This window comes from Porites lutea, chromosome 3 (genome assembly GCF_958299795.1).
Source record: "Porites lutea chromosome 3, jaPorLute2.1, whole genome shotgun sequence".
Taxonomy (NCBI): Eukaryota; Metazoa; Cnidaria; class Anthozoa; order Scleractinia; family Poritidae; genus Porites; species Porites lutea.
In genome coordinates, this window is record NC_133203.1 from 40,087,999 (window position 1) to 40,098,984 (window position 10,986).

The window sequence follows — 10,986 nt, forward strand, 5'->3', positions numbered from 1 at the left end:
AAGTTTGAAGGGTTCATGTAAAATTTTAGGTATCTAATCAGCTGGTTTATTGTGTGGAACCACTTTTTCATGAGCAGGTGTCTTAAAAGTTTTCTAATTTTCCACATGTCCCTGACAACACCACCTTTAAACTACTCACTTCAGGCCTGTTACCACCAGGCCCCAACGGTTATGCTGGTAGCAACAAAACAAATAATCTGTATTGACCTAATTATCGTTTTTCATCTTTCCAAAGGTATCCTAACTGTATAGTATTAAAAGAAAAGCAACCTCAATGTCCTTTGAGTGTCAGACGTGTGGCAAGTGTTTTAGCAAAGCAGGAAACCTAAGGACTCATGAAAGAGTTCACACTGGGGAAAAGCCTTATGAATGTAAACAGTGTGGCAAGTGTTTTAGTCAAGCAGCAAGCCTGAGGACACATGAAAGAATTCACACTGGGGAAAAGCCATTTGAATGTAAACAGTGTGGCAAGTGTTTTAGCTCAGCAGGAGACCTAAGGACTCATGAAAGAGTTCACACTGGGGAAAAGCCTTATAAATGTAAACAGTGTGGCAAGTGTTTCAGCCAAGCAGGATGCATAAGGATTCATGAAAGATTCCACACTGGTGAAAAACCTTACGAATGTAAACAATGTGGCAAGCGTTTTAGTCAAGTAGCACACATAAGGAGGCATGAAAGAGTTCACACTGGGGAAAAGCCTTACGAATGTAAACAGTGTGGCAAGTGTTTTAGTCAAGTGGCACACCTGAGGAAACATGAAAGAATTCACACCGGGGAAAAGCCATTTGAATGTAAACAGTGTGGAAAGTGTTTTAGCGCAGCAGGACACCTAAGGATTCATGAAAGAAATCACACTGGTGAAAAACCTTACGAATGTAAACAGTGTGGCAAGTGTTTTGGTCAACCAGGACACCTAAGGTGTCATGAAAGAATTCACACTGGGGAAAAGCCTTTTGAATGTAAACAGTGTGGAAAGAGTTTTAGCTTGGCAGGACACCTAAGGATTCATGAAAGAGTTCACACTGGTGAAAAACCTTACGAATGTAAACACTGTGGTAAATGCTTTCGCGAAGGAGGAACCCTAAAGGTTCATGAAAGAGTTCACACTGGTGAAAAGCCTTACGAATGTAAACAGTGTGGCAAGTGTTTTAAGCAAGCAGGAGACCTAAGGAGACATAAAAGAGTTCACACTGGGGAAAAGCCTTGTGAATGTAAACAGTGTGGCAAGTGCTTTAGTGAAGCAGGAACGCTAAGGATTCATGAAAGAGTTCACACTGGAGAAAAGCCGTATGAATGTAAACAGTGTGGCGAGCGTTTTAACGTTGCACGAGACCTGAGGAAGCATGAAAGAAACCACACTCAGGAAAAGTCACTTAAATTTTCTCAGAAAAACAAATGTCTGTCCAAAAGTTCGGAATCATGTAAACGAAATAGAGCAGGAGGTGAAAACGTTGATGTTAGGGCCACAGGTTTTACAGAGAACCTGCAAACAAAGGGAGAAACTGGAAATACTGGTGTAACAGATGCACGATCAGTCATTATTGAGAAACACAGCTGTTGGATTTGTCAAGAGGAGATGAATAGTGAGGCTCTTCTTCTTCAACATTATGAAAATCATATGACCCATGTCTGTGACGATTATTCTTAACGTTAAAAAAACATTTTGGTTTTTTTGAGTTCTTCTCCTTAGTTTGTTTTAAGTTTTCAACTCTAAAAGGTTTTGTTTAAAGCATGTTGCTTTCATACTTGCGGTTCATTCGATGTATATGATTATCAAGTTGGAATAAACGATGAAAGAGCAACTTCTGTGTTAATTCTTCGATAAAAGAAAAACTCGATTTAAATCAAAGTCTTAGTACTTACTCAAGTACGTGACCACTTGTAGAAGACTATGACTTCTCATGATACGAATGGAAAGAGACTTTTTTCTTGAAATGTAAAGAAATGCTCTCTTAGTTTCATCCATATTCTACGGTCTTGTATTGATAATGTTCTCATAGCCGTGGTTTCTGGAACTCTCCAGTTATTATAATAACTGTTATTTTCTTATACAGAACCGCAATCACCTATTTTAAAATGCCTTGGAGAATTATTTATTGGTGTTAAAAGGCCCTGTGTATTAAGTCTGACAGTATAACGTGCCCCACCCCAGTAAGTTGCTTGATACTACTACAACTTTATGGTCAACTTAATAATCCCAAGAAAATAAAACCAAGTAATTGGTGGCTCAAATTTGATTTTTAATGCCTTTGATCTCTTGGCGAGTTTCGTTAGTCCTTGCCTGGTAACCAGTCTGGCTGAGATCAAACCCACTTCACACCAATTTATCTGTTATACACAACGAAAATTAAACTTTTCAAGGCAAATTTGAACTGTTTTTCTGATTATTTAGACATTCGCAGCGACGAAGATTTTTTGTTACACCATTCAGCGCATTCCGTGTAAGGGATGCTATGGCATTTCTATATTTTAAGCGTTTTCTTGCGGACAGGTAGCCTCCCACGGAAACGTTCTTAGGGGTTCGTCACGCGTTCCGAAATTTGATTTTTCGTTGCATCAAGGACTAAACCAATCTAAGATTGCAATCTGAACGATCCACCTCCGTACTTGGATCGTTCAGATTGGTATCTCAATCTGGTTTCAGATTTTTGTTCCATTTAAACGAGACTGCTTTTCGATCGCAAGAACGTGCTCGCTCATCAATAATGACGTCAGTTCAGGCAAAAGTTATTTATACTCCTCCTTCTATGCCGCTAAAGGATTGTGGTGTATAAAACTTAAGTCCCACTGTAACTCTAAATCCATAAAGAAGCGAAAACGCTTGGATTTTCTCACCAATTTAAAGTTGTCCAATGTGTGTGTACAAACTTTAACCACAAAGGACTGCAAAGGACCGCAAACGTGTATGCCGAAGAACGTAGGAACTATAAAGACCTGATCAGCAAAAATGATAAGTAGACATAATAAATTCCGCAAGCAGAATACTGCAATGCTGATCGTACTACGTGAAAATTAACTCTGCAAGACATCAACGCGACACCGAAAGAACCAAAAACAGAGCGGGATTGTAGCTGTAGACAGCTGAATGGCCCTTTTTGGGGCTCGTCAGCATGGCGTAACGACCAGAGAAAGCTCTGATGAAAAATATCCGCGCACTGTGATTTAAGCCCTGACCTAGAACTCTCAACACCCACAGAACACGTCATACCACGTGTCTCCTGGGGGCAAGAGTCCAGTGTTTAGAGCCCAGTGGGGGGCGGGGGGGGAGGGTATTCCGGAGTTTAAGTGACAGGGATTATCGAATGGAAAAAAAAAATCAAACCACCAAAAAATTCCTAGGGCTTCAAACAAAACCCAAAGAACTTCCTGGACCAAAATTTAACCAGCAAAAAAATCTCGTGCTTAGCCACAAAAATTTCCAAGATGTGTTAAATGATATAACTGTCATGAAACTTCAGATTGTTTTCAATACCCAAAACAACCCCTACTTAAATCAAACTGCCCAAAAAATACTTGCCAAACTTTTCCTACCCAAACAAATCCCGAAATCGAAAATTTCCAAAAGAAATCCTTTGATCATCCCTCTCCGGCTGGATATCCGGAGTACCCCCCCCTCCCTTCCCCAGCCCGCTGGGGTTTAGAGCGCGCTTCTCAGCACTTGACCATTTGTAATTGTCTCCTGAATGTTCTTGAATCAAATTCCAGATAATTTTAAGTTGACAGGTGGCAATAGTATGAACCACCACTAGTTAAAGAGCAACGTTTGTTTCCATTTCTTCACTAAGAGAAGACTCTGAGTTTAGTGGAAATTGTTGAAATTGAGAAGGAGATCAGAACCCTTACAACCACGAGGTGGCTGAAACCCCTATAGGATAAGCTGAACTTTTTAATAAATATTCCTTCTCTGTCTTTCTCCCAACAACTTATTGCCTCAATAACAGTGAATATATTACCAGCTCTTCTATCACTGATATGGAAATTTAGCAAATTGAGGTGTCGGAGGATGAAGTAATGGAACGCTTGAGTGAACTAGACACAACAAAAGCATGCGGTCCAGACAAAATTCCAGCTCGCCTGCTGAAGGAGTGCAGCGAGCAAATAGCACCCAGCTTGTGTTCCCATTTTAATCACTCTCTTAGCTTAGGTCAAATTCCTCTTGAATGGAAATCCACAGATGTTACACCTATCCACAAAAAAGATTCTAAAGAGGCTGCTAAAAATTATCGCTCTATATCCTTAATCCCATTATTAGCAAAGTTCTGGAGCGCTGCGTGGACAATCGATTTTACGATCATTTGAAAGACTTGATAAGTGTACTGCAGCATGGATTCCTTCCAAATCGTTCTTGTGTGACTCAGCTCTTGTTAGTCCTACACACAGTCGGTCAGTCCTTGGATAATAACATTCAGTCAGATACGATTTACCTGAGCTTTGCTAAGGCCTTTGACACTGTCGATCACAGCGCTCTTCTGGCAAAGCTGAGGCTTTACGGTGTAAAAGGTCAACTGTTCTGCTGGTTCAAGGACTACCTAACTGAGCGTACACAAAGGGTGGTTCTTGAGAATGCGGCTTCTCTTTGGTCTCCTGTAACCTCTGGCGTTCCGCAGGGGTAACCTGAGATCAGGCCCAATTTGAGCGGTTCTCATACATTCTCTCTAACGGCTACCGCTAAAATTAGCGGAATGTTATTTACAAAGCGAAACGAAAATAGAGCCTGATCTCGGGTTACGCAGGGGAGCATCTTAGGCCTCCTGTGACCTCATACAAGACACTCTCTCTAATATGCACGTATGGTCGCAGCGCAATAATATTAGATTTAATACGTCGAAATGTAAAGTACTAACTGTGACTAGGAAAAAGACTCCGATTGCTTTTGACTACATCCGTGATGGCACAGCCCTGACACGCGTTTCAGAAGAAAAAGATCTTGGCGTCATCATAACTAGTACGCACTCTTGGGACTCACACATCCACACGATCACTGCGAAAGCAAACAAGCTTCTTGGTTTGCTTAAAAGGACTTGTCCCCTGCTTACTGGCGTCTCTGTTAGGCGCTCACTCTATTTGTCTTTGGTCAAGTCACAGCTGTGTTACGCCACCCAAGTCTGGTCGCCCGCTTACGTTACTCTGAATGCTAAGGTGGAACAGGTGCAGAGACGTGCAAGCAGGTGGATTTTACGCACGCGCAAAGACGAGACGTCGTACAAAGAGCGGCTGACTTTGCTAGACTTACTTCCATTTTCTCTAGATCGTGAACTTAAAGATTTCATTTTTTCTATAAATGCCTTTACTGTAGTACAGATTTAGATGTTCGGAATTATGTATCAAGACTAAGTAACTCCTTTAATCTTCGCACTCCTTTTTGCAAAACATCAACTTTTCAGGCCTCGTACTTTAACCTTATCGTTAAACTATGGAGCTATGTTTGTAAGCTAGTACCCCCAACCAGTTTTTCCTCGCCTACTGCCTTTCAACTTTTTGTTCGCAAATTAATGAGCACTCTTATTTACGTTTGAGTGGGAAGGGGAGGGCTGTGGGGTGCGGGTGGACGCTTATTCGAGGCTGGGCGCTTATTAACTTTTTCTGCTTCGAGGAAGGGCGCTAATTCGAGGCTGGGCGCTTATTCGGATAAATACGGTATTTCAAATGATTGTTCCGGCTTGCACGAGAATCCAAACAATCTGGATTTTTTGGGACGCGTACTGTCCGGATATAGCGTGATAGCCAAGATTAGACAATTTTGTAATCGTTTTAGATTTTGATATTAACACAATTAATTTTGAAAATGCGGCATAGTTTACGTTAGGTTTATAGAAAAAAGTTTTGGTTTACCATGCTTATCACCGCCTTTTGCTTAGACTGTTCACAGTCCCCTGTGAGATAGTTTAGATATACCGCGTCTTACCGTCCCGGGTATCTTGATTTTCAAATGTACCGAGGGGGCGGGTGTCGGGGATTATAGCGTGTTTTTCTTTTTTCATCATCAATCTAGTATGATGACCTAAGAAGATTATAGCAAAACAAGTTTTACTAGTTATCTCTGATTCTCCGCATTTTGTAAAATAAAATTAAAAGAATATTTAACCAATAGTTCCTGTTAAGTCTAAACACAAATATACTAACAGACTTATAAGTCAATTCACAATTTAGCCACGGAGAAAAAAAATTAAATGTACAGATTGGACATAGGATATTAAATAAGTGAATGTGCTCATATCCGCTGGAAAAATCGGGGTCGGCCAGGGTTTTTGGGTGTACGGTATACAGGGGCTTTTTAAATCGGGTATACGGTATATTGCAGCTTAAATACGGGTATTCGGTATATCACTTTCTTAGAATTTCAGCTATAAAGTACACCTGGGTATAATTTTGGGTATATTGGGATGAATTTTGGGTATTTTGGGGTATTTTGGCGAATTTTTTTCGGGTATACTGGTATAACACTACCCCCCTGGCCGACCCTAAAAATGGCTAGTTCAAGAAAATCAGTTAGCTGAAAAAGTTACAAAATCTATCAGCTGAAATTTTTGAAAAATAAATCCATCATCCGAACGTCAAGGGTCTGTCAAGCCAAGTAAGAACTGTTCAGATTTAGTTTCTCTTACATACGCTGGATACTACTTTGTGAGCCTGGTTTTTTCTCAAAATTTAAGCCTAAGTAAGCTGGATTTGTCTTAGCCTGTGAACAGGCTCTCTGTTTTGGGATGGGGTGAAAAAAAAAAATCCCTTCTCTTTCCTCGCGATTTTTTCATCCTGTTTTCACCCTTTCCCCAAACAAGGGGCCTGTTTACAGGCTACAATCGGCGACAACATGAGTTGAGACACTTCGCCCAAAACTGGGCTTTTTTACGTTTTATTAACTTCAAAAGGAGGAAATATAGCTTTCGTCCCCCATCCCCTCCGTGCAATGTTGTGCCCTTGTTCTAGCTGCCTATAGAAAACAACAAATACCCCAACTTTGAATGGAGGGGACAGGGGAGGGGTGCGTATTCCTTTGTTCTCCGAAACTACCCTATTTAAGTACAATGTCTCAACAATTTTGTCGCCGATTGTAGATTTGTCTGCATTCAGTATCAAACTGAAGTTACTAGAGTTGAACTAATCCGTCTATGACCTGCGTGGCAGGTGCTTGAAAGGAAAGGGAAAGGTGTTTTTTTGACTCAATTTTCTCCGCAAACAACAGGGAAAAAACCCTCTAGCACCCACGGTACTACCCTCCTATCTGAAAAGCGATTTGCACATGGAAGGAAGAGAGGCTAAATAAAAGTAAATGCCCTAAAAGTACAGCAATTGAATTCCTTTGAAACTACTAAACAAACAAACAAGTCAAAAAAAACCTTAGCCCACATTCTTCTCCTAACCCACCAAGCAATGTCATCCAGCTCACAATCTCCGACGATCTCCGACGATCTCCGACGCACTTCCTCGACGGACCCCCGACGTGTTTTTGTACTCTCCCCAGGTTTCTCTCAGAATGCAAAATTAAGATGGCGGCGGATGTGTGAATCTGTGAATCCTCCAGACAGGCCATTTCTTGGTTGCATTTTCCCTCGTGTGATTTGATCAAGGCGGAAATATCTTGTTACTTAAGGTAAGACAAGCTTTCAACACATTAAGGATAGGTTAGTCACCCAGGGCACACAGGACACTGCAGTCCTCTTGCGAAACCTTTCAATGACACTGCATTTTTTTTAATATTCTTGCCGTGAAACCAGTGAAGTTTTTTCAGGATTTGCCGCCAACTTGAAGGTAATTTACATCATGATCGCATCGATCACTTGATTTAAACTGCGTTCGGCATGTAGTCGAGCATAGCATTCTGATTGCAGCGTAACTGGGCCAATAAACCAATTTATTTCTGATCATTTTACACGCCCTGTAAGCTTCGGAAGTTGATCTAAAATGTGCGAACGTAGAAGTGTCCTTTATTGCACCTTGACTGACAATAAAATAATGTTCTATGGAGTAACTGTTCGTTTTTCTAAGGGCATCTCTTACTTTAAACAAGACAGGAGATTTTATGCCTTGTAATTTTCTGATCAACTCTCTACTGTAATATATCTCTAAGTAGTCTATGTAACATCACTCCTTCCAGCCTGAGTGATTTTTATCTCATCTCACGACAAGTCAAGTGACTTCGCTTCTACAAAAAAAACTACAATCTACAACAAATAATTGAGGCGTTGTACTCAACTAGAGTAATAACTACAGAGAACAAAAGAATCCACCTTCCTCCCCACTCCTCTTCTGTCAAAGTTGCGGTTTTTGTTGTTTTGTATAGGTAGCTTGAACAGTGGCACATCATTGCATGGAGGGGATGGGGGAGGGAAAGCTTTATTTCTCCTCTAGAAGTCAGCAAAGCGTCAGCTTTAGGGCAAAGTGTCTCAACTAATTCTGTCGCCGACTGTAGCTCTAGATTGTAGCAATACAAACATACTTCCACTTAAGGAAAGGAAAAGAAAAATAGAGCAGTTTAATCTCCACTCCAGGCTCAACTCCCTTCCTTGGAGCTTGCTTAATCACATGTAAGTATTAAGCAATTTTTAGTCACACAGTGTTGAACTGTTAACGAGATTGGATTGGCTTCCACTTCACCTCGAGGTGAAAGGTGGACATCTTTGTTGAGGTTCACAAACATATTAATGGGCATAGCCCAGGCTATATGAGTGATCTCTTGGTGTTAAATTCGGACATTAATAATCAAATAACTGAAATAGCTCCTTAAACTGTGCCCTCACTTTTAACCGTGAAACCGAGTGTGGGGGGAGGAGGGGGGCTTACTTTTGGTGTAAGGGCAACAAGATTGTGGAATGCAGTGCCAAATTCTTTAATTAAAGAAGATTGAGTATGTACATAGTTTTAAAAAGGTCTTAATTGACTTTTTTTTGCATCTTCTTAAAGTGCCCATCACCTAAAATTTTTTATTTTCTTATCTGAAACTATACATTATTAAAATAACTTCTGCGAAAAAATTTTGCGATTTGAACAAAACCCGATTTTTTTACAATTTTTTGAAAGCATTCAAATTTGCCGCCATTTCACACACCATTCGTCTTAGTCTTCTCTCGGAGTATGACGTACTTTAAGAAACACGTGACCTTATCGACAGGAAAACATTAAGAGTTCTGATAGGTTTTTCTTTTTCAGAAAAACTTTATTCTTACGAAGACATTGTGATTCAATCCTTACTTGAAATTTATCTTTTTTGTGTACAGCTGGTGAAGGCAAGGTAATGCGAGGTCCTTAATTTACGTCACATGACATCATATGTGAGCTTGCTAGTTTGCATGATCAACGGCGCGAGTGTACCGCAAAAATGTAGACTTCAAAAAATTGTATAAAAATCGGCTTTTGTTCAAATCGCAAAATTTTTTCGCAGAAGTTATTTTAATAACAATACGTTCCAGAAATGAACCAATGACAAAACCTTTAACATCATGGCTAGTGCCCGATTTTTCACAACATAATCTATGCCTGGTAGTTTTGGAACGTTGTTTGCACTGTTCACTAGTGACAAAGTTTCAAGGTAAATTTGCAAGTTTACGGCTAGTAAATAGCCCCAATGGTTGAGATAAGTTTCAAATATGTTGTACAGACATGTATTTGATAAGATTTCTACCGAATTATTTTGCCTGTTTTTGTGAATTTCGCGGCTCAGAAGCCCTGACTTTGAGCTGCATCATTTACATTATAAGTGGTGCCTAAAAATTTGCAACTGGCGACTATATTTCTTCAGTTGGTCGCTAAAAGGCGACCTTAGGATTTTTTTAATTTCGAGCCCTGTATATAGCTGAATCCTTAAAATTCTAATGGTGTCTACAGTAATAATGTAGTGTCAGTTGAAAGGAGGAAAACAAAAATAGAAAATCGAAATAAACTTATGACTACTGTCAAAATTAGCATTCTGATGAACTGAAAGTTTTATCAGACTCAACCATTATTTCTTTAACGAGCTTACCTTAGACTCGCTTACTTGGGTGAAAATATGCAATCTTACCTTCTTCTACATCCTAGCTGCTTTTGGTTTAGGCATTTGTTGTTTCCTAGACTCTTGAATTGATTAGCACTTTGCACTAATGATGTCACAAATTTCTGTTCCCTGCTGTGACTCAGACATTGAACCTGACCACTGTAAGAGTTTTGTATGGGAAAGTCATCTTTTCGTGAAAAGAAACAAAATCCAGCTTGGTTTTCAATAATATATATCCTGAAAATAATCAGCGTGTGCCAAGACAACGTTAAACATGGAAAAAAACTATACAGATGAGTGATTTTATTTCTCATGCGGTGTCAGTACTGTGGGTAAAATTCTGTTACAGCATTTTACTAAGGAATGTATGGTGAGCAGGGCTTCAAAGCTCTTCATAAAACGGTGCATTTGGTTAAATTTATAGGCAAAGGTTGCTCAATTTTTTTTTCAAGTGCTTATATTATGCTACTTACAGTAGTACTAAGGATATAAGGGACCTTAAGATCCGACGACGGCGGATGTCTACGACGGCGAGCGGAAGTTGGAAATATTTGCCTGCGCATTTCCGGTAGCCGTCGCGTGAGGTTTCCCGCCTTAGCTGTGTTGTCTGAGACGTCAAAACGAAGTGTTTGCCGTCTTGTCTAAAACGTGAGTAAATTTCTCTTATTTTAAGGCCATTTCAAAGGAATTTATCGAACATTTTCAATTTGTAATGAAGTGACAATTTTTTCCTAGCTTGTGACAATTGAAAATAGGTAGTAGAACTCGTTTAAAAGCGAAAATTGACTGGTTTCTTTCTCCTCCTAAACAGCTTCGAAAGTTCGTGTCTGCAAATAAGCCTCAGTGGAAATGATCTCAAAGAAAACAGTGCAGTAAGTAGTTGTCAACTCATTTTTCCTTCTTAATGAAAGCTAAACCATAAATTTAATTGAATAATTTACCCAAGTCTGTTTGAGCAAAAGTTTGTTGAAGGTAGATGTAATTATGATTTTTCAGATCAAACATGGAGTGGACGG

The 10,986-nt window shown here is 39.9% G+C and overlaps 1 protein-coding gene and 1 long non-coding RNA gene across 2 annotated transcripts in view; both read left to right on the forward strand.

The window, feature by feature from the left end:
* Positions 1-274: 274 nt before the first annotated feature.
* Positions 275-10,986, forward strand: part of LOC140932290 (uncharacterized) — a 32,531-nt gene continuing 21,819 nt past the window's right edge. The window contains exons 1-2 of the mRNA XM_073381911.1: positions 275-1,321; positions 1,857-1,867. Of these exons, the coding sequence (XP_073238012.1) occupies positions 275-1,321; positions 1,857-1,867 (1,058 nt within the window). The remainder of the gene's footprint in view (positions 1,322-1,856; positions 1,868-10,986) is intronic.
* Positions 10,480-10,986, forward strand: part of LOC140931121 (uncharacterized) — a 630-nt gene continuing 123 nt past the window's right edge. The window contains exons 1-3 of the long non-coding RNA XR_012164924.1: positions 10,480-10,618; positions 10,782-10,842; positions 10,967-10,986. The exon at positions 10,967-10,986 is cut by the window's right edge and continues 123 nt beyond it. This is a non-coding gene — a long non-coding RNA (uncharacterized lncRNA). The remainder of the gene's footprint in view (positions 10,619-10,781; positions 10,843-10,966) is intronic.